At 47.2% G+C, this 24,364-nt stretch overlaps 1 protein-coding gene across 4 annotated transcripts in view; it reads right to left on the reverse strand.

The window, feature by feature from the left end:
- LOC133116730 (interleukin-1 receptor accessory protein-like 1) overlaps nucleotides 1–24,364 on the reverse strand; it is a 343,914-nt gene that overhangs the window by 132,778 nt on the left and 186,772 nt on the right. For all 4 annotated transcript variants that reach the window (XM_061226631.1, XM_061226630.1, XM_061226629.1 and 1 more), the window contains one exon: nucleotides 21,501–21,654. In XM_061226631.1, the coding sequence (XP_061082615.1) occupies nucleotides 21,501–21,654 (154 nt within the window). The remainder of the gene's footprint in view (nucleotides 1–21,500; nucleotides 21,655–24,364) is intronic.

A 24,364-nucleotide genomic window follows, 5' to 3' on the forward strand; every position in this document is an offset into this window, starting at 1 on the left:
TGGCTGAAGGAAAACCCAGAGAAAACAGGACACAGAGGCCATTTTAACACGGGTATTTCAGCCCTGTCCATTAGCGTTTTTCCCCGGTGAATGTTTCCACGGGCTGGGGGTTTTGTTTGAGTCAAAACCAAGCTCAAAAGCTCGGGAAGCGACTGTGCCCGTACTCCCGCTTGGATGCAACCCCCCGAAAGAGCAGTCCACTTCTGGCTGCTCACGCCGATTCTGAAATGAGATTAAAAATAACTCGCATACTAAACACAGCCTTGCGAGAAGCTATAAAACCCTCGTCTCGCTGCACAAAGGGGGCTCTTCGCCCTGCAGAATGTTTTTTTTCCTGTTGCTAAGTGTGAAATCACAAAGTGCAATCGCTCTAATATAAGAGGCGTTTCTTCAGAAGCATTGTTGTGTTCAATAACAGCCCAAAGGGCACGGAGCACAGAGATGCATTATCGCACCCCAGGTAAGGATCTCCACTGATCAAAGCTGATGTTCTGTGGCAGAAACATTATATAAAAAAATGTTGCAGTCTGCGAGGCAGGGTTGCGGGGAAAGGCAGTGGAATATCAATGCTCTTTCCACATTCTGCCGCAGTTACAGACCGCTAGTCCTGCTGAAGGTCGCCACAAAACTCTCTCAAAAGGTAAATCAATACGGACAACCTCAGCATGGACTACAGCCCCCGGATTCCTGCAAGTCAAACTGTCAACAGCGAGGGGGAATTTTATCACCGCGTTAAATAGAACGTTCTAACCTTTCCGTATGCCTTAGAATAACGTCAGATCGTACTAATATTATATGCAAATGAAAAAAGAAAAAAAACCTTGCAGCAAGAATAATCGCTTTTCAAATCTTCTGTGGCTTTGACCCAACAAGTTTACTTAAATAGCTTAAAATCAGCACTACATCTGCGCCTGGTTTCCAGAGAAAAAAAGTGTGACTTTCTTGAGCAATTAATGAGTGCCCTTACAACCCAAGCTATTTTACCTTTCTCTGCTAATGACATCTATATATAACTGCATTAGAGTGGGGTTGCTGAGCATTGAAGACACATTAGAGATCTGCACCAGTGCTGGTAGAGACTCTTAAATCTCACGGCAGTCACACCAAAGATTACACTCATTTTTTTTAAATGCCAGAAAGTGCATCTCAATGACTGTGAAGGGACAAAGCCTTTGCCTTTGATAAGATCCGGGCTGTATAAGACGGGTTTTGATAAGATTCGGGCTGTATAAGACGGGTTTTGATAAGATTCGGGCTGTATAAGACGGGTTTTGATAAGATTCGGGCTGTATAAGACGGGTTTTGATAAGATTCGGGCTGTATAAGACGGGTTTCGATAAGATCCGGGCTGTATAAGACTGGTTTCGATAAGATCCGGGCTGTATAAGACTGGTTTTGATAAGATCCGGGCTGTATAAGACGGGTTTCGATAAGATTCGGGCTGTATAAGACGGGTTTCGATAAGATTCGGGCTGTATAAGACGGGTTTCGATAAGATTCGGGCTGTATAAGACGGGTTTCGATAAGATTCGGGCTGTATAACACGGGTTTCGAAACTCGTTTTGCGTGTTATATCAGCCACTCTGACCGCACTGCCGTTGAAGCATGTCTGTCTGGATTCCGTGAAACGACTCTGTTTAAATTGAGGTCTGATCCTTAACCTCAGCGTGCCTCTTCCCTGGACTGAAGAGCATGATGTCACATCCTGTATGACAGTACCAGGTTCTGAAACTGAACTACAGGCATGATGTCACATCCTGTATGACAGCACCAGGCTCTGAAACTGAACTACAGGCATGATGTCACATCCTGTATGACAGCACCAGGCTCTGAAACTGAACTACAGGCATGATGTCACATCCTGTATGACAGTACCAGGCTCTGAAACTGAACTACAGGCATGATGTCACATCCTGTATGACAGCACCAGGCTCTGAAACTGAACTACAGAAAGCTTTCCAAGCTGAAGGGTCTTAACAGAGGCACCTAGCTCTGCCACAAGGGGAGGCGGCTATCGGCTCAACACCTGGACAGTCTCACCAGTAGGCATGGCAACCCTGTTCCACACATACGCGGCGCTCGCAGAACGATGTCGCGGTTTCAGGGAGGCTCATCGTCTGTCAGGACGGCGCCAACAGCTGAACAATAACTATTTAAAGACCGTCTAAGCTGCACCATGATTTTATGCTTACGTCTTCATGTACTTTTCACATTTGTACTTTATTACACCTACTTATTGATGTGATTATCTAATCAGCCAATTGTGTGGCAGCAGTGCAATGCATGCACTCATGTAGATACGGGTCAGCAGCTTCAGTTAATGTTCACATCAACCATCAGAATGGGGAACAAAAGGTGATCTCAGTGACCGTTGGCAGCAGACAGGATGGTTTGAGTATCTCAGAAACTGCTGATCTCCCTGAATTTTCACACGAGTCACTAGAGTTTGCAAAGAATGGTGCAAAAATAAATAAATAAATAAATAAAACCCCAGTAAGCAGCAGTTGTGCAGACAGAGGTCAGAGGAGAAGGGCCAGACTGGTCAAAGCTGACAGGAAGGTGACAGTAACACAAATAACCACACATTACAACAGTGGTGTGCAGAAGAGCATCTCCGAACACACAACACATCATAACTCAAAGTGGATAGGCTACAGCAGCAGAAGACTAAAAAATAAGTGTAATAAACACCTAATAAAGTGCTCACAGAGTAAATCCGGTGGCTCCGGTCTGTGTGTGTGCGGGGAAGCCCCCGGGGCACGGTACGGTGCAGGGAGACGTCGGCGGACTTCACAGTTAACTGCAGAGGGTGGACGATTCTCTCCCCCCCCCCCCATAGAGGCAGTTTCCGGGGGGGGTTGGGGCATGGGGCAATTACGGCCCAACAGACTGAGGTGAGGGTGCGTCTCTGACACGCTCACTTAATTTGCGCTCGCGACTCTCCCTGAAAAAAAGCAGGGGGCCAGAGACCAGTTGCCTCTAATTACAGGAGCAGGACGGACCGTGAGCGAGGTGTGAAATCACTCTGGCGGGTTCGGAGGAAAGCCACGTCCTCCACAGAGCCAGACAGAGACACCCGCAGGACCACACCGAGCGCACGCCAGTCAGGGAGAGCTCTGAACGAGGCAGCGGCCTGTGTCGGGCCGTGTGGGGGGTTCTGGGGGATTTCTTTAAAACACCAAAGTTGTCAGGTTCAAATCCTTCTACAGAGCCGCTGCTGTAGGCCCGGGCGTAGGGACCGATCCAAAGCGTTTAATCCGTTAGAAAAACCCTCAATGATGGGAGATGCCGCTTTTAAAATGAAAGACAGGAGGCCGCAATGGAAAGCTATGTACATTCGCAGAAATGCCGAAACAAAAGGTACGTTCAATAACAAATGTCGTTGACAAATGTTTTCCTCCTTTCCCCGTTGCATAACTGCAAGTTGAGCCGGCCCTTTTGCCGAAAGCTGTGTTTATGTATGAGAAGGGACTGATCCCAGCTCACAATACCACAGAATAACCTGTTACGGATGGTCATAAACACTCAAACTCTCATTGTGGCAACAGAATGCATCTCCACAATAGCTCCATTGACACACAACACACCATAATGCCAAGCAAAATGGGACATTATGAGAGAGAAAATAACTCTCAATAGGGGAGATTATGCTTCTCATGAGACAGCGAATGTAATGTCCAATCATGTGCTAGCCTTTGATTCTTCCCTGATGGAAAACAGTTCTTTTTGCCTTGAATGTGGGCATGCTCAGACAGACTAAAGAGTAATTCACCCAGAACAAATTCTCACACAGTCCTTAGTGTTTAAAACCCTGGTAACAGAAACAAAACGCCCAAAGAATTGCGGCTTGAAGACTGCCTCATGTTGAAAACATTCACGGCACAACAGAGGAGATGATGTCATATTTCCCCACAGTCAGGCACTCAAGCAAGCCCGCATGCAGAAAGCACTGCTGAGCTGCTCCAGGACCGGGTTTCTCCGCCCAGATCCCGACCCTTTCCATTACGGCCAAAAAGACAAAACTGATCCCAGATCAGCTCTCCTTCTCCGAGGTATACTATGAGCCGGACCTGGGTCAAATACGTCATTGTTTGGGATTCAAATACTTTTCTACGCTTTAAAGAGCTTGTCCTTTGGATTGGAGCCTATGAAATACTCTCAAGAAGTGCGATCCCTGCCTTCTAGTCCTCTCAGGTGGCTGAACTGCACCAGGCAACATCAATCAAGCACAGAAAAGTATTTAAATCCAAAACACAGATGTGTAGCAGCAACAACTACAGGATTGGAGCAAGTAACATACTAATGGCTGCCACTCTGGAAAATAAGCAACAATAAAGCAGCAATATGGTAAAACAACAACACAGCAAAATCCCCTTATGATGATAAAGAAGGGATAATCTGGGCAGCCTGTAGTGGTTAAAGTAAATGACTGGGACACGCAAGGTCGGTGGTTCTAATCCCGGTGTTGCCACAATAAGATCAAGGCCCTTAACCCTGCATTGCTCCAGGGGAGGATTGCCTCCTGCTTAGTCTAATCAACTGTGCGTCGCTCTGGATAATGCCATTAATGTAATAATCTGCATTGGAAGTGAGGAACAGGACCAACACACACAAATCCCAGAGCACAACCGAAGGAAAACAAGGCCTACATTACAAAACTTTGGCATCAGAAAGTCTCCATGAATTCTTTTCAGTGGCCCAATCCCAAACGGACGGAGCCCTTCTGGACTTGCAGCCGTTGGCAGTTTGCATGTTCTCCCCGTGTTTGCGTGGGTTTCCTCCGGGTACTCCAGTTTCCTCCCACAGTCCAAAGACATGCAGGTTAGGCCGATTGGAGAGTCTAAATTGTCCATAGGTATGAGTGTATGAGTGTGTGAGTGAATGGTGTGTGTACCCTGTGATGGATTGGCAACCTGTCTTTCGCCCAATGTATGCTGGGATAGGCTCCAGCCCCCCTGTGACCCTGTTCAGGATAAGCAGGCTGGGATAATGAATGAATGAATGAATGAATGAATGAATTTCCTGGGAGAGGTGAGTGGACAAGGGGTTGAGGCGTATATGAACGCTGAAATGGGACAAAACTTCTGATGTGACCCAACACATGACACGATGGTGAATGGGTGGCATTTATATAGCGCCTTTATCCAAAGCGCTGTACAATTGATGCTTCTCATTCACCCATTCATATTCACACTCACACACCAACGGCGATTGGCTGCCATGCAAGGCCCCGACCAGCTCGTCAGGAGCATTTGGGGGTTAGGCGTCTTGCTCAGGGACAGTTCGACACACCCAGTGCGGGATCGAACGGGCAACCCTCCCACTGCCAGACAACTGCTGAGCCAATATCGCCCTACGATGCTGAGAGACAGAGATGCATCCTTATTCAAATTTAGGAAGAGGGAAGTTATCCAGCAGGAACTATCCTAGCCTGTTTCTGAGAGATTTTTACAGAACAGCGCTGAACTGAGTGACTCTAATGGCTTTTGAACGGAAAACTGCATGAGTGGGGGAGAGAGGGAGGAAAGGAAATATGTTGTTTTTTTTATCCTGGGTTCAGGCAGCATGTCATGAAATGACAACGGTTATGAATAACGCTGGCCATTGGTCAGGGGAAATATTGGAGTAAGGTCACAGAGCAGTCATGACAAAGTTGTTGAAAATGAAAGAAAACCAAAGGAAACAAATTTACTAAAAGAATCAATAGCAGGGGTGAAATGATTGAAATAACATGTGTAACTGTATTAACATTAATGAGTGCTTAGTGCAGGGATCTCCAAATCACGGTCCTTAGGAGGTGCTGTTTTTTTACCCACCCTTTACCGGGGAGTCAGGTGTAAAGACAATTCAATTGTTCAGTCAATTCTCTGGGAGAAAATAAAATGAGTTTGAGGGCCAGATTTAAAGATCCCAGGCTTAAAGCAAAAAATGTATAAAATAATCAGTGAGTAGATGCCTCTATTGTGACAAATACAAGTAAAAGGCATCGATAGGCTGGTGCATTTAATCACTTTTGTCCATCACGGAAAAAAATCTGAACTGAATTTTCAGTTTGAACTGCATTTTTGGTAATTCCTTCAGTCCAATTTAACAAGAGGTTTTAGATTGAGGGGGAAAAAAGCACTTGGAGAAATGCTGTTTTCATAATATGACAGCTCTAAGCCCGAACGGTCTCGAAAGTCCAGATAATGGGATTCAGATGATCAGCGACAGATTACAGATCACATCAAGACAGCAATGGATATTATAATGGTACACCCCCTGTCCTGAAGTCACCAGAGGGGCGCAGGGGGAGGGGTGCTTCAAATTAAAGATGAATTGATCTGTTATGTTTCCATGGGTAAAATGAGTCCAAGTCTAGCTTTTGCCTGAAGTAACAAACTATTCAGAAAACTAACAATTCACAGCTGACCGAACTTTCCACCTGAATTACCATCCCTACAATTTATCTTATTTAAGAGCTGGAATGCAGGCAACGAGGACAAGGGTAGGGGGTTCACAATTAGGGAAAATTACACCAATTGTTGATGAAGAAATTTTCATTAGCTAGAGGCAGAACTGGCGTAATCTTTCTGTTGAATGAATCTCCTGCAAATCCTCCATTTGTTTACCAGGTCAAATAATATCACAAAAGAAAGTATTTCCATTTTCAAGCTGGCTAGGTTCAGCTCTCCAACACTCCCCCTTGCCGCGGAAAAACCATTTTGTTTTCGTAGACATGGTGCCATCACGCGCCTCTTTCCACTCTGCCGGCACGCTCACGACTACGGGCGGAACCAGCCCAAACACACGTCCTGAAACGTGCCTGCAGATCATATCCGCCCGCCCCCACACACGTCCACTCGGTGGGATTAATCTGTCGGACGCTGGCACGCGCAGATTTACGGCTAAACGCGCACACATCACCATCCCACCCCGCCATTAATTCAGGAGGGGTCGTAAATTTGGAGGACGTTGTCCTCCTGGTGAAAGACATTAAAGCCGCTGGAGCCTTCAAACAGCCCAGCCTGACCCCCGATCCCACTGCATGATGTTCAACTTAAACATGGCAGAGGAGGCTGTGGAGGCTGTGGAGGAATGCTCCCCTGTGTGGGAGGCCACAGCCAACAGATACCTCAGGACTCCTGTGGCCTCCCACCAACTTTCATCTAAAGGAAAGAAATGTGGGACAGAAGAATACTGTCCCACGCCGTGATACACCCCGGGGAGCGGAGAGGAGCTGGAGACAGGGAGACAGGGAGACAGGGAGACAGGGAGACAGGGAGACAGGGAGACAGGGAGACAGGGAGACAGGGAGAGTCCGGATTGCACCGGCGTGTTATTGTCACGCAGAGAGAGGAAGAGAGAGAGAGAGTGAAACTGACAAATTTAGGAAGAGGGAAGTTATCAGAGAGTCTTCGTCCGTCAAATTTCTGAATGGTACAAGCCTCTTCTTTAATTTAAAAGTAAATAGTGTAAATAGGTGGAAAAATGTATGTAAATTGCACTCTCGGGGGGAGATGTGTAAAGGGTTAAAAGCAGGATTAATTTGTAATGCATGTCCAGGTGTGTGCCTACTGAACCAGTAGGCGTGGTTCTCAGACTGCTTCCTCCACGCAAACTATGCCCTTGCCACAAATACATTGCAGATATATTGTTATTCAGAGTATACAGTGGGGTCCAAAAGTCCACTCGTGAAAATGCAAAAAAAAAAAAGAAAAAAAAAAAAAAAAAAGACAAAATTCATTACAAATTTTATGATATGGCATAACATCCATCCATCCATCCATTATCCTCACCCGCTTATCCTGATCAGGGTCGCAGGGGGGCTGGAGCCTATCCCAGCATACATTGGGCGAAAGGCAGGAATACACCCTGGACAGGTCGCCAGTCCATCGCAGGGCACACACACCATTCACTCACACACTCATACCTACAGGCAATTTAGACTCTCCAATCAGCCTAACGTGCATGTCTTTGGACTGTGGGAGGAAGCCGGAGTACCCGGAGGAAACCCACGCAGACACGGGGAGAACATGCAAACTCCGCACAGAGAGGCCCCGGCCGACAGGGATTCGAACCCAGGACCTCCTTGCTGTGAGGCGGCAGTGCTACCCACTGCACCATCCATGCCGCCCCTATGGTAATCTTTAGAAAATATACATTCAAAACATGCACTCAAGTTGGCATGGCATGTATTATTTTATGTTCCAAAGAGCATCTTGTGATGTTACTGAATGCTTGGCTTTTGTCAGTCTTCAAGTCCCCTCATAAATGTCCAGTGGGGTTGAGGTCAGGTGATTGTCAGTGGGGTTGAGGTCAGGTGATTGTCAGTGGGGTTGGGGTCAGGTGATTGTCAGTGGGGTTGAGGTCAGGTGATTGTCAGTGGGGTTGAGGTCAGGTGATTGTCAGTGGGGTTGAGGTCAGGTGATTGTCAGTGGGGTTGAGGTCAGGTGATTGTCTGTGGGGTTGAGGTCAGGTGATTGTCAGTGGGGTTGAGGTCAGGTGTTTGTCAGTGGGGTTGAGGTCAGGTGATTGTCAGTGGGGTTGAGGTCAGGTGATTGTCAGTGGGGTTGAGGTCAGGTGATTGTCAGTGGGGTTGAGGTCAGGTGATTGTCAGTGGGGTTGAGGTCAGGTGATTGTCAGTGGGGTTGAGGTCAGGTGATTGTCAGTGGGGTTGAGGTCAGGTGATTGTCAGTGGGGTTGAGGTCAGGTGATTGTCAGTGGGGTTGAGGTCAGGTGATTGTCAGTGGGGTTGAGGTCAGGTGATTGTCAGTGGGGTTGAGGTCAGGTGATTGTCAGTGGGGTTGAGGTCAGGTGATTGTCAGTGGGGTTGAGGTCAGGTGATTGTCAGTGGGGTTGAGGTCAGGTGATTGTCAGTGGGGTTGAGGTCAGGTGATTGTCAGTGGGGTTGAGGTCAGGTGATTGTCAGTGGGGTTGAGGTCAGGTGATTGTCAGTGGGGTTGAGGTCAGGTGATTGTCAGTGGGGTTGAGGTCAGGTGATTGTCAGTGGGGTTGAGGTCAGGTGATTGTCAGTGGGGTTGAGGTCAGGTGATTGTCAGTGGGGTTGAGGTCAGGTGATTGTCAGTGGGGTTGAGGTCAGGTGATTGTCAGTGGGGTTGAGGTCAGGTGATTGTCAGTGGGGTTGAGGTCAGGTGATTGTCAGTGGGGTTGAGGTCAGGTGATTGTCAGTGGGGTTGAGGTCAGGTGATTGTCAGTGGGGTTGAGGTCAGGTGATTGTCAGTGGGGTTGAGGTCAGGTGGTTGTCAGTGGGGTTGAGGTCAGGTGATTGTCAGTGGGGTTGAGGTCAGGTGATTGTCAGTGGGGTTGAGGTCAGGTGATTGTCAGTGGGGTTGAGGTCAGGTGATTGTCAGTGGGGTTGAGGTCAGGTGATTGTCAGTGGGGTTGAGGTCAGGTGACTGGGGATTGTGCTGCACAATGTGTATTGCTCTTCTTTGGTCTTCAAGTAGTTCTTGCAAAGTTTTGAAATAACTTTAATTTCAAAATCCTAAAACTTTCATCTTATTTCCAGGATTACATGAAAAAAAGGCCCAGATTTTCAATGTGACTTTTGGACCCCACTGTATGGCCAAGTTTTTGATTCTGTTTGCCAGCATTTCTGGATGAAATTTGGTTTCTATTTTATTTTGAAATTACAGTGCTTTCTGTTAGCCGGACCATTTAGCGCTGCTCTCTGTAGCACAAGGAAAAATGCAATAATTCTTATAATTATATAGCTTGGATTTAGAACATGAATAGGAGATTTAAATGATCAAAGTATCTCTCACAAAAACATTTCAAAGAGAAATTATACAGTGAGGGGAAAAAGTGCAAGTCTGAAAAAAAGGCGCAAGTCTTTGGATTTCTTTACTATTTTTGGTATAATTTGGATATAATACGAAGAAATCTAAGTATATAAAATGAATACTTAGGGCTCTTTGCCTACACTTGCTGGGCATAAAGTGCAGTTCTATCCAAGAGCCTGTGTGTGTGTGTGTGTGTGTGTGTGTGTGTGTGTATGTGTGAGTGAGTGTGTGAGTGTGTGTGTGTGTGTGTGTGTGTGTGTGTGTGTGTGTGTGTGTTTGTGTGTGTGATGAGGCAGTAGGGCAGTATATCCAGCTCAGTCTGTGGGGCTCTGTGTGTTGTGAAAATAAGCGTGTGTGCCTGTGATTGGCTGGCCCTCACCCATCACACAGCCTTGTGTGGCACTTAAGGGCTCTTCCATTGAGAGGGGCACTGAACCCAAACTCTCCCCGGACCACTCCCCTCCCTTTCTTAAATCTCTCTCTCAATTCAATATTTTTTCCTGCCTGCATTTTACGACTGCTGTCTTTCTCTCCCCCTCTTTTTCTATTCCTCCCTCCTTGGACAGTGTCTCCAGAATGAGCAGCTGGATGGTGTCTCTAGAATGAGGAACAGGACGGTGTCTCCAGAATGAGCAGCAGGTTGGTGTCTCTAGAATGAGGAACAGGACGGTGTCTCCAGAATGAGCAGCAGGTTGGTGTCTCTAGAATGAGGAACAGGACAGTGTCTCTAGAATGAGGAACAGGACAGTGTCTCTAGAATGAGGAACAGGACAGTGTCTCTAGAATGAGGAACAGGACGGTGTCTCTAGAATGAGGAACAGGACGGTGTCTTTAGACTCAGACCTATGGAGCGGTTATCCTCCACTGGAAGACAAACACACCAACTAGCAGGGGCTGGAGCCTATCCCAGCATACATTGGGCGAAAGGCAGGAATACACCCTGGACAGGTCGCCAGTCCATCGCAGGGCACACACACCATTCACTCACACACTCATACCCACGGGCAATTTAGACTCTCCAATCAGCCTAACCTGCATGTCTTTGGACGGTGGGAGGAAACCCGGAGTACCCGGAGGAAACCCACGCAGACACGGGGAGAACATGCAAACTCTGCACAGAGAGGCCCCGGCCGACGGGGATTCAAACCCAGGACCTCCTTGCTGTGAGGCGGCAGTGCTACCCACTGCACCACCATGCTGCTCTCCTAAACGCTTCCACAAATTAGCAAACAAATGGCCACCAAACACAGACATACAGCAGCATTCATAAACACAAAGCACAAATCTGCTCCTGAACATAGTGAAAATTCAAAAGCACAAACATACATCCTGTATTTATACCTGTGCACAGAAACACACACGTCCACACATACACACACAGACACACACACACATCCACATTTCAAGTCTCCCTACCGCGCCCCCACACACAGTACAGATACACACCCACTCATTTGCATGAGAGTGTTCAGGGGAAATCATTTGTTTTTGTTGCAGATACATTTCTCTCTCTTCTGCAAAACCCTGGAGAAATACAGAAATGAATTATCTCTGAATAATATTCACACAGTCAGCTTCAGTAGAGAGCTCAGTTTAAAAAAAAAACTGTATACATTAAATATTGATCTTAACGGGGACCCAGCTTTGCTATTGGGGGGGAGGGGGGGCAGATTTGTTATAAGGGGGGCCAGCATCCTGTTCCCTTCTCTCACCCCACGCCCCTTCACCCACTCCTGGCCCGGTGAGCACCAATCAGAGCTCTCCGTTCCCTCACAGGCTTCCAGAGGAAAAGGCTGTTGGCGTCGGATGAAAAAAGCCTCGTTTGAGATTCCTCGGGGAAAACAAAGTACAAAGATTCCAAATATGTCCTCACAAAGGACATCATTCCGCAAGACAAAGTCCTTCAGGATCCCCCCCCCTCTCTCCCTCTCCCTCTCTCTCTCTCTCTCTCTCTCTCTCGCTCCCCCTCTCCCCCTCTCCCTCTCTCCCTCTCTCCCTCTCTCCCTCTCTCCCTCTCTCTCTCTCTCTCTCTCTCTCTCTCCTAATTATACAGTAGCTATTAAAAGTACAATTAGCCCTTACCATCGCTCAGCACCCTTCATATGCTAATGTGCGTACTTCAGAAGGACCCGGGCACAGACTTCCCTAATGGCCACAGAGACTCAGCACAGCCGTTCCCCCGCGGGAGATGCCTCGTACAGATCAGTGCGCTTATATAAGAGAAAGGGGCCCCTGTGGAGCCAGTGCAACTGGGGGCCCTCCGCAGGGCAGGGTGTGGGGCCTCCCGATGGGTGATTCTGTGTTGAGCTGGCGCGCGGTTGGAGAGGAGATGGTTTTCTGGAGATGCGCTATGGGAACTGTAGTTTCTCCCTCTCTCTCTCTCTCTCTCTCTGTAATGAGGATTGGAGTGGCGGTCTCTCTGATGTAAGGGCATTACTGTCCTATTGCCGAAATCCCAGGGCCCTTTAGCAGGGCTGTTTACCCTGCTCACCCCGTTAACTAAGCCTGAATCCTGTGGAATCCCAGTTCTAATAAAAATGACTAATACACACACATCCGATGCAGTATCCCACTGCTGCCACTAATAAGGCGAGTCGTGTGTCACATTAAAGGGCCTTCTGGGAATTGGAGTTTCATGAGGAATCTCTCCATGTTCTAGTTGCTGATATTAATAGGGGGTGATGTAATCAACCCCCCTTGCAAGACATCAAAACCTACAGTCCGTGCTCCGTAGGGTTTGGGTACTGAGTCAGAGAGGTCTGAAACGGCACCAGTAACACGTGTAGAGGCTTCAGGCTACACTGCGGCCTATGGAGCACGCGTGCGGCTCACTCTCCGGCCCTCCGTATTTAGCCTGGCCCATTCTCCCTCTGATCTGTACGCCAGCAAAACACGCGCGAAACCTCAGATGCTCGTCACATGACCGGCGCTTCACAGAGCATGGAGAATGCAGGGAGCGCTGACCTCCTTGGCGACTGGCACAGTCCGTGCTGTTAAAGGACAATGGGAAGAGTCGGCCATCTGACAGGCACATCTTTCCGCCGTGTTCCGACAGGCGATACACACGTAGCCGTGCGAAGGCTTAATTCCCATCGATCGCTCATCTCCCCGTCGGGACAACACTGCGCACTGCACTCCTGCTACGTTACAGTGTGCTCAGAAGGAGGCTGGGGTATTATTTTACAGCTTTACTGTTGGGAGCTTTCCGTGCACAAGTTTACTGAATGCAGCCTTCTCTAGTCCCCTCTGAGACTGGTGGAAGGGAATACAACGAGATCACACTGAACGGACGTTCAGTTCTACACCGACAGATACACCACAAAATGGCTGCCGTAACCAGGAGAGACAGCTGTGAGCACGCAATGCTTACAGAGCGACTTCCTGTCCACTGTGGAAGATGACTGTTTCCTGAGATGCAACAAGCAATCTGACAAATGTCTCGAAATGAAGTCTCTCATCGGATAGCAGGTGGTCTAATCTGGATCCTCAGTGAGCAGTGATTGATACTGGTGCTGCCTGTTTCACAATGACCAAGACACTGAGTGTTTATGGTGAACTATGTTTGCAGCAAACAGTTACTGTTGAACGATTTTAAATGACATTCCATTTAGTTTGCCACCAACACCTTTCTAATACAAATGGATCCGACTTTTACAATGCCAACTTGTTGATTGGTTGCTTACCTGTGATTTATTTTTAAAGGTAAGAACTAATATTAGATTGATTAAAGTGTATTATAACTGCGAAATAATCAGTAGCCATTTTCACCATGCACTACCTTTTTAAACTGTTTGGTAATGTTAGCTAATGTTCGCCGTCTTGAACGCATACCAGGTAAGTGTGGTCCTGGCATGTTGATCAGAGCTGGTGGTGGGTCCCACAGGAATCTGACAATCTAAGAAAGCTCAGATCCTCATTTCAGGTGGAGAGACAAATTCACTGTGAGTCAGCCTCAAAATCCCCTGTCACACACAGGACTCCTCAAAGCAAAAAAAGCATCCAATTTCTCCCATTCAGCTGGGGATTCAACAACCAATCTTGCGGGGTTCTTCTGATTCTACGGCTGATGTAGGCACGAATGTTTAGCTGTACCACCGACAGCACGACAACAGCATGCGCACAGCACGGAATAGGCTGAACTGAAATGGATTCAAAAATCAGTTTGTGATGTGTCCTAAAACTCCACGCCTGGTCTGTGTGTGCGTTCGGGCTGTGGAAAAGTGCAGTAAAAACTTGTGGAAAAGCACAGTGAAACACTGAGATTCAGGGAAAAGCACCGTGAAACACTGAGATTCAGGGAAAAGCACCGTGAAACACTGAGATTCGGGGAAAAGCACTGTGAAACACTGAGATTCAGGGAAAAGCACTGTGAAACACTGAGATTCAGGGAAAAGCACAGTGAAACACTGAGATTCAGGGAAAAGCACAGTGAAACACTGAGATTCAGGGAAAAGCACAGTGAAACACTGAGATTCATGGAAAAGCACAGTGAAACACAGATTCAGGGAAAAGCACCGTGAAACACTGAGATTCAGGGAAAAGCACCGTGAAACACAGATTCAGGGAAAAGCACCGTGAAACACAGATTCAGGGAAAAGCACCGTGAAACACTGAGATTCGGGGAAAAGCACCGTGAAACACTGAGATTCAGGGAAAAGCACCGTGAAACACTGAGATTCAGGGAAAAGCACAGTGAAACACTGAGATTCAGGGAAAAGCACCGTGAAACACTGAGATTCAGGGAAAGGCACCGTGAAACACTGAGATTCAGGGAAAAGCACCGTGAAACACTGAGATTCAGGGAAAAGCACAGTGAAACACTGAGATTCAGGGAAAAGCACCGTGAAACACTGAGATTCAGGGAAAAGCACCGTGAAACACTGAGATTCAGGGAAAAGCACCGTGAAACACAGACTTGTGGAGTAAAGAGACCCACACACAGGGGAGCATTCCTCCACAGCCTCCGACTGCAGTGGGAGGACTTTTACAAATGTCTCCGGTCAAAGCTCTGAAAATAAATTGGATTAGATTACATCTTATTGATACTCCGGGCCGGAGAAATCCATTTAACACCGAAAGTGACAACGCAGAGCGGACCGAGATAGGAGGAGGAGAGCGGAACGGCGGGAAGAACACCAAGCATGTGTGGTGGGAGAGCCAGGATCTCTGTCCTTTAAAAGGGGAATCTCTCCTCTCTCGCTCTCCTCTCTCGCTCTCCTCTCTCGCTCTCCTCTCGCTCTCCTCTCTCTCTCCTCTCCCTCTCCTCTCTCTCCCTTCCCAAGTGTCGCAGTGCATTTATCTGTCATTTTCTCTCCTTAACATCACTTCCCATTTACTGGGAGTGGGAAAAAAAAGCTGAAAACTGTAATGCATCATTCCTGTTCACAGATAAATAATACAGCTCGCAATGCACAACACAGATCTAAGCTGGGTTTATTATATGTTATTTCTCCGTTCAATAGTGAAGATGTAAACCTTCTTCAGTATAAATAAGACTCTAGTATCACCACTTGAAAAGAGGCCGCTCCAGGAACCCCGAACAGAATGAAACCTTGCAGCAGGAAACCACCGCAGCAAACATTTCGCTGGTAAGGGGACAGTAACAAATTTTCATTTTTAGCTGGAGTGCCCATTGAACGGCGATGTGACATGCCTGGTTATCAGCATATTCTTTTGTTGCTGGTCGCAGCTCCGGGCTGTGCTCACTCTCACGGTTTCATGACACAAAATTATTTTAATAACCCGGAGACGACCACTTCTTCATCTCAAGAAAGAGGAGTCGGACACCGTTCCTCCCTGTAGGTTACAATTTCAACAGAACAAGACACTCTCAAAATAAAAATTCATCATGCCTGATCGTATGTGGCACCTCCTGAACAAAAGGCTCCTGCGGTTTATCGGAGTAGATGAGACCCAGGGTTCATGTTCGGTTGGCCATACCTGTAGTTCACACATCAGCATTGTAAACAGTGCCTGTTTTGTGCACCTGGTGCTGTATATACTACACTACTTGTCTATGGATGGAGTCACCCAAAATCTGAGCCTCAGGCTGACTAATGCTGCAGGCCTGTTCGTGTCCTCCACACTCTTAGGCCCGAAACACAACCCACGCAAGAACGTGCGAGCGAAGGACGATGCCAGGCCGACGCTCTACAAATGCACACTCAACACGCACGCCCCCCTGGCCCTCACGGGGCCGATCCGGGAAAGGTGAAAGACGGAGCGGAAGAAAACGCCGGAACAACGGCTTCATCCCGTTACCCCGGCGACGGTGCCCCTCACATCCACGCTCAACACCACTGCTCCTGCTCGCTTCGCCTTAAGAGGTCCAGGTGACACGTCTTAAACCGCGGCGGTGCGTGAAATCGCCTGGGCATCGCTCGAAGCTTCCGGATCCCTCCGCCCGGCTGTAACCGTAGTGTGACTGCTGTCCGCTCCTTTAAATAAATAGGACATTTATTGTACCGGGATAAACCCCCTTGAGAGGTATCCTCTCGTTTTCCAGAGGATGTCCACTCCTTTAACACAGTGAAGCACCATCAGACGTTTGGGACTACTGTTGAAATGCCTCCCTGTGGCCACGCCCCACACAGCCATCGCTCGTCCTGTTTCCTGTAGGTCAGTGGTGACCAACCCTGATCCAGGAGATCTACTGTCCTGTAGGTCAGTGGTGACCAACCCTGATCCAGGAGATCTACTGTCCTGTAGGTCAGTGGTGACCAACCCTGATCCAGGAGATCTACTGTCCTGTAGGTCAGTGGTGACCAACCCTGATCCAGGAGATCTACTGCCCTGTAGGTCAGTGGTAACAACCCTGATCCAGGAGATCTACTGCCCTGTAGGTCAGTGGTAACAACCCTGATCCAGGAGATCTACTGTCCTGTAGGTCAGTGGTAACAACCCTGATCCAGGAGATCTACTGTCCTGTAGGTCAGTGGTAACAACCCTGATCCAGGAGATCTACTGTCCTGTAGGTCAGTGGTGATCAACCCTCCTCCTGGAGATCTACTGTCCTGTAGGTCAGTGGTGACCAACCCTGCTCCAGGAGATCTACTGTCCTGTAGGTCAGTGGTGACCAACCCTCCTCCTAGAGATCTACTGTCCTGTACCGATTTGGTACACCTGATTATACTAATTAGCAGCCCTATAAGATCAATAGCTGTTGAATGGGGTGTGCTTAGTTAGGGTTGGAGTGAAAACCTAAAGATCTCCAAGAGCAGGGTTGGGCAGCCCTTGTAGTACAGCTTCCCTTAGAGCTGTTCATTACCAACGTTTGATCAGTCAGTCTTCATACAGGAGGGTCCGGGAAGCGGCCAGGCTAGTCTGCAGCTAATGTTCACGACTGAGAACGAGCTCGTTAAACTTAACAGGTCTTTAAAAGACAACCAAATTGAAACTGACCTTTTTGTTTTAAATTCCCTTCACCAATAATGAATGGGCTATCAGAAAGCCATAGAAAGGTTGCCCCCCCCCACCCCCCCCATCCCAAAGGAGATAATTGCGGTTAACTGTCTGGGTAAATATAGAGCAGGTGGGGGGGGAGGGGCGGTAGTAAAACGATCATGCACACTGCGACATAATTAAATGTTTAATCATTTCAGAGGTTAATAGAAAAGAGTACATTATAAATATTATATCTTTTAGTCCTTCATATAAAGCGATTCATATTTCACGGCTCACTGCTTCCCCCCCATATCTCCGGGAATGTACACAGATTCTCGCAAATACATTATACAGTTTTATGCAAAGTGAACCTTCACAATGCTTATTCCACATCCCGTGCAGCCGCGGAGCGGTGAGGCTCCCGGACCCCAGAGCCTGGATGTGGAGCCCGGACCACGGATCAGAGGAGCGGCACCGCAATCACGGCAAGTCACTGCCTTAACTCCATTTCATTTATTCGTTTATTTGACAAGGTCAATGCAATTAATGTAACGTTTCTGTAAAGCCGGGGAGGCTTTATCTGTAGACCTTCATGTCTTTAGACTGTGGGAGGAGTACCCAGAGGAAACTCACAGGAACACGGGAAGAACATACCACCCTACCCTCTGAACTCCAGACTCTACACCCCTCCATATGGACTTTAGTTTCACACATCAAACCCATAGGTTAGCAGAGGACAGGCATGCCCCTATAGCCAGATTCCTCCTGAGATTTCTTCCTATCGGGGAGTTTTATTCTCGCCACTGTTTGAGGGTTTTTCTCCCCTACGGGAGTCATTTACCTCATATGCTACTGGGGGCTTAGGGCTGATATGTTTAATTCTCTTCTGTGTAAAGTGTCTTTATTTCAGTCTTCTGTGAACAGCCTACTGTACATGTATACCCTCCACACAGAGAAGATCTGGACCAGCCCAGACTCAAACTCAGAACCTCACTCTAGCTCGGCATCAGTGATGACCACTGCACCACCGGGCAGCCCTTAAAGGGCCGGTGGCACCCCTGTAACCCACCAGCCTGCAGGGTGGCCTGTATTCTAGCCTCTTTACAGCCTGCCCCTTTAATTGAACAAATAAAAAAAACATGTTTAATGCCGCGGAGTCAGACGGTCGGAGTAGAAGAGTTTGATTGAAGGTAGTGCTTCACTACGGTGACATGTTAATAAGCCTAATCTACGCTGGGTGTGAGTAAACAACCGATAATCTGTGAGTGCAGACGTGTCTTATGGCTTCTCGGCTGCACGAGGAGCTGGTGGAATGATAATTGAATATGAATGCATGTTTAATAGCAGCACAGGCTGGGATCATTTCATGTCTCTAGAGGGCTTTATGAGGGAATAAAGGCCACAGAGATTCCAGGTTTCCATCTTGTTTTCTCTTAATGCATTTTGATTTTATTGCATATTGCTCAGGGAAACATACACATCTTTGAGTGCGTACACTTACCTTCAGCATAATCTATGGCTGATTTACTGTGCTACAAAAAGACAGACATTTAATGCTCTGGTTAAATAAACTACCATCTCAGTGATGGATTTGTGTGCGTGCATATGTGCGTGTGTGTGTGTGCGAGTGTGTGTGTGTGAGTGCGCATGCGTGTGTGAGTGTGTGCAAGTGTTTGTGTGTGTGTATGTGTGTGAGTGTGCGTGTGTGTATGTGTGTATGCACGTGTGTGTACGTGTGTGCATGCGTGTATGTGTATGTGTGTGTGTCTGCATGTATGTGTGTGTCTGTGTGTGTGTGCATGTTCGTGTGTGTGTGTGTGTGTGTGTGTGTGTGTGTGTGTGTCTGCATGTGTGTGCGTGTGCGTGAGAGTTTTAGTTCTCTCAACATAACGCCACATCTCCATATCTCACAGCAGTGCCACATGGGATTGCTTCAGTCTTTTCCTCACTCCCTCAGAAACACTGCCACCGCAATTACGTGAGATTTACCCTTCCTCAGTTCCACAGGAGTCAAACACCCTCTCAAAACAAGGCAGCAGCCGGCCGCTGGTCCTCCCTGGCTGAGCTGGGCCGTCTCGGGGAGCCCAGGCCCCAGACACCCACACCACCACCACCGCTACATACAGTACTGTTACCGTCTGTAGCTGACAGTCGCTACTGTTCGTCTTCCATTCAGCAGAAAGGAATCAGTAGCGATCATGCAGCTGTAGCAAGATAATTGACAGTGCCGTTTATCAAATGAGGACGAGCTCCCATCTCTCAGATCAACATGGGGAGGGTGGGTGGGGGGGTTGGTGTGTATGAATGCATGATATTGATGTTTACTGTTTAGCATAATCACCAAGATTGTAATTGCCTGTCCTTTTCTACAAAAAAAAAAGAAGAAAAAAAAAAAGGCGAATGAATTGTGAGGAGAGAAAGCGTTTGAGACCGGATCTGGTGGGGGCCAAGAACGTGATTGATTGGTGAAATTGGCCTTTAACGGAATCGGGCTGTGATGTTTGCAGAGGGGACAGTAAATGATAATCAGATAGCAGTAAATTACAAACAGAGCGATTGATCCCTGACCCCATCTGCTGTGGCTGGTGCATTAAAAATTTAGCTCTCCTTAAACAAGCGGCGCTGTCCGCTTTCCCCCCCGCACAGACAAAATGGCTGATTGCTTTTCTGTCAGCGCCAATATTCTTTTCACGCAGCTTAAATGCCGTCGAAAAATGAAAACATGTTTAAAATTAAATAAGAAGCTCAGACAAAACACGACGCAGACGTGATCATGAAACTCCAAAGAACGCGAAGCCCGTGTCTAAAAGCTGGAATACGTGAGGTCATTACAGCCGTAGGTCTGAGCTCATGAAAACCAGTTATTTAGACAAACATTACACATGAGAATATCAAGGTGCCTGTAAATAAGCTTTATGAAACTTCCAGGATTACATTTCAGCCGCAATCAGCTTGATCGATTAAGGGGTGGACTGCAATTCGAACACACCTGGACCCAACACACAAATTCCCCCCTTCGGTAACGCAAGGTTTTTCCTGGGACAGCTGAAGCTTAAACATTCCAGCAATGTGTTAGCGGAAAGTGCTGTGCTAAGCCTGGGATCATTCAGCACACATACAAGTAGACCCTTCCCACAGTGATTAAAAGTACAAGGTCAGAGGTCAGCCCCCTGCACACATGCACACATGCACAGATGCACACTGCAACTGCAACTGCAACTGCAACACTGTGGGGTGCAAGGCTGGGTTTCAGCAGAATGTGGCATCCACGATAACTATAACTCTAAATATATTGTTTTAAAAATCATTCTTTCTCAAGTGGATGGCGGAGTCCACACCACACAACTATAACGACGACAGTGATGAACGATATCTTTGGGATCACTTTCAGGGCGATTTTTTTTCCCCAGTCCCACGAACGATAAAACACTGACAGCCAATCAAAATCCGACCGAATTTACAGGGCGTCACATTCAAAACCCCCGGTCGCTTTGCCCGCTTGCCTCACATCGCCAGGTATCCCAAAATGCCTTGCAGACGCAGAAACTCAGCTCTGATTGGAAATGAAAGGGGGTGATCATCGCTTCTCGGCAGAGCATGTGTGGACGCTCACGTCGTTATCGTTAAAGTTAAAGTACTCGTTCTTGGTGTGGACGGGGCTCAACAGTTCTTTTGAAAGAAAGGTCGGCAATTTAGAGTGAATTGCATACATCTGTTATTTCTCCCGTCTGCAGTGCAGCTATAAGAGTGTGTGTGTTAGTTTACGCCGAGTTTGACAGTTCTGCTGCCACCCTATAACATGCTCTGACACGGACTCAGTGCTAGGAATCTGATGGCAGAAATGGCTAAACACAGTCACCCAGTCCAAAAATAAAAGAACATCAGCTACTCCTGAAAACAGTGATTTAAAAACACATTATGAAGACGTCAATGTCTATTTCAACAAACAGACTGTGATCACGATTCGCGGCGGACTGCTGTCATTCTGTCCCTCTCACACTCCCTGCCTTTTTATTTTCGGTGCGTCCTTTTCGATTATTGTGACGGCTGTGATTGGCTGTCACAAACTCCACATTATTAAGCGGAGAGATCGCAATCTCACAATTTTAAAAACAGACAAGATGACAACCACACTCACTAACAAAAGAAACCTTCAAACGACAAACGCTAGAAACCCATCAAGGTTCAGTTTAAAATAACGTACATATCACATTTAAAAATAAACGTAGCGTCAACGTCTATTTTTAAAGTAACAGTTTTCCCTCAAAGAGCGAACGGAAACCATTCAAGGGAAGAATAAGTTGCTCACAGTAACGTATGTGCATAGCTTACCTGTGACGGTCAGCTGAGTGGTCCTTCGCACGACAAAGTTTCCAAACTGTAATTCGCAGGTGTAATTTCCTATGTCGTCTTCGTGGACCTCGCGGATGGAAAGGGTGTCCTTTTTCAGCAAAATACTCTCCCTCCATTGTTTGGACTTGCATTCCTACAGCAAACATGCAGAAGAGACCATTGTAGAGCTACACATGTTTGGGCAGCACTTTGAACAATGCTCCATAAGCAGGACATAACGCTGTGAAGCGTGACAACACCCGTCATAACAAGTCAGCTTATGAAACATGTCAAGAACATAGTGACAATTGTGAATCCAATATTTTGAGTGTGCTTTGCTATGGTAATGTGCTGCATATATTAAGAAAGTGTACTGACATTGCATGCATTAAGAGGTTATGACTAGTTATGACAGATACTATGCAATGTTTATGGAAGTGTTATGAAGGCTCAAATTCCCCTTGCGCACTGCACATAACCGAAATACAGAATCGTGTCAACGGTTCGACACAGGGGTGACTACAATAGTGTGCAACTGGACCATCAGTAGATTCCCATTTGAAATGAATTTTTGAAGCCGGTCTCTTTACTGCTCTGTCTACTTCCTGCCAACAACCTTGCTCCAATCTGGAAGCATGGAGATCCACGCCCAGCTGGAAAAAAAAACAGCCGGTAGCTGCTTGACCAATTAGGCTAGCTCTACACTCAACATGGTCTGACCAGCTCAAACTAGGTTTTAAAACAGCTGGTAGCTGGTATTTCAAGCTGGTCATAGCTATAATTTACACGAGGGCAGCCTTGATGTCACTCCCGGTTCAGCTCAGTAAAATCACCTTTGTGTGGTGTGGATGGTCTCCCAGTGCCTGTGCTTTGGTCACTCAGTACATTACATTACATTATTGGCATTTGGCAGACGCTCTTATCCAGAGCGATGTACAGTTGATTAGACTAAGCAGGAGACAATCCTCCCCTGGAGCAATGCAGGGTTAAGGGCTTTTCTCAAGGGCCCAATGGCTGTGCAGATCTTATTGTGGCTACACTGGGATTCGTTGCATGTCCCAGTCCTTTACCTTAACCACTACGCTACAGGCCGCCCAGTAGGCCAAGATGTTCACCATGAGGTAGACCTATCTCTGTCATTAACTCATGAGTCCTCAGTGTCCTGTGGGACACACGTGGATGTGCTCAGCTGCATTATAGCCTCTCAATCACATTACAGGTGAGCAGATACAGGCAGACCTGGGTCAAATACATCATTGTTTAGGGATTCAAATACTTTTCTGTGGTCAATTTGTCTTGCCTGATGCAACTGAGCAAACAAAGAGGCAGGAAAGCAGGGTTTCATAAGCTCCAATAAACAAGATAAGCTCCGTAAAGCGTAGAAAAGGATCTGAATCCAAAACAATGACGTATTTGACCCAGGTCAACCCCAGGCAGGGACGGGTACATCTAATTGACAGGTTTTGTGCGACAGTGGTGTGCATGTTCTGCGCTATAAAAGCGTCCAAATTGGAAAGTAAAAAAAAGGAGGGGGGAACAACCAAGAAAGGATAAAGGATTTAAGGAAAACCCACACAAGTCAGAGGCCTCTGCTTATCTGACAGGCCAGTTTTAGGTGCTACATGCCTGGGTTGCCAGATAAGAAGCCACCTACTGCAGCGTCACATTGGAGAGGGGGGGGGGGGGGGGGGGGGGGGGGTGATTTCTGAGAATTCAGCAACTGAGACTTTAGGAAGGGGCCGCACTCTGGGATTGAGCACTGAGACTTTAGGAAGGGACTGCACTCTGGGTTTGAGCACTGAGACTTTAGGAAGGGACTGCACTCTAGGTTTGAGCACTGCGACAGACGTGGATCCGATTAACATCCGATCGCTGAACGTCCTGCTTGCAGCTGATTGGATATTTTTCAGTGGAGAGTGAAACGCCCGGGGAAAATCTTATGCCTAGAAAATATTCTTAAGAAAAGTTACAGCACAGGAGGTGACATGGTGTCCTCCCCTCCTGTTCTCCTGCATCATCACACAGAACCTTAAAGAGCCCCCTCCACAGGCACTCTGCCTCCCCATTAAAGATGAACACCATCCCACCATGACTCACTGTGACACACAGCAGGTAATGTGAGGCACGGTGTTCATTCAGCAGGACCCCAAAAATAAATAAACATACAGGCTTATGGGTATTTTACTCAACACGGTGATTAAGATAAACACAATAACAACGGGATATTTATTAAAAAAACACGGCACGTAATTAAACAGCCTCACACACAGACACACGCAGGAATGTGTGTGTGTGTGTGTGTTTTACACATTGGTGAATTGGACTTTTTTCATGAATGTATGGCGTTTTATAATTCTGTCAGTACAATAAAAAACCAGATCATACACAGTTGCTGTGTGATTTTATTTTTTAATGATGAAATCGAGCCAATCAAATCGACAAATAAGGAAACCAGGATCCCAGTCCATATGCTTGAACAATCTAGGATAATTTAATGCACCTCGTGTCAAATTATCTGATGAATTTAATTCGGCCTGACTCCATTTCATAAACGTTAACGACTATTTGATTAGCGAATCTAGCATTGAATCATCTGGGATTACCCGACTGCGCATGCCCGTTGTGCTATAAAGGGCAGATGAATCGCATGGCAAAAACAGGATCATACTCCTTATATCAGGGATCATCAAATCACGGCCCTCGAGGTCCGAGAACTGCTGGTTTCCCACCCTCCCTTTTCCTGGGAGTCAGCTGTGAAGGCAGTCTGCCCAATCAGTGGTACTAATTGTTCAGCAAATTACCTGGGTGGAAAGAAAACCAGGGCCAGATTTGGATCCGCGGTCCAGGTTTGATTATGGCTGCCT

This window comes from Conger conger, chromosome 17 (genome assembly GCF_963514075.1).
Source record: "Conger conger chromosome 17, fConCon1.1, whole genome shotgun sequence".
NCBI classification, from domain to species: Eukaryota; Metazoa; Chordata; class Actinopteri; order Anguilliformes; family Congridae; genus Conger; species Conger conger.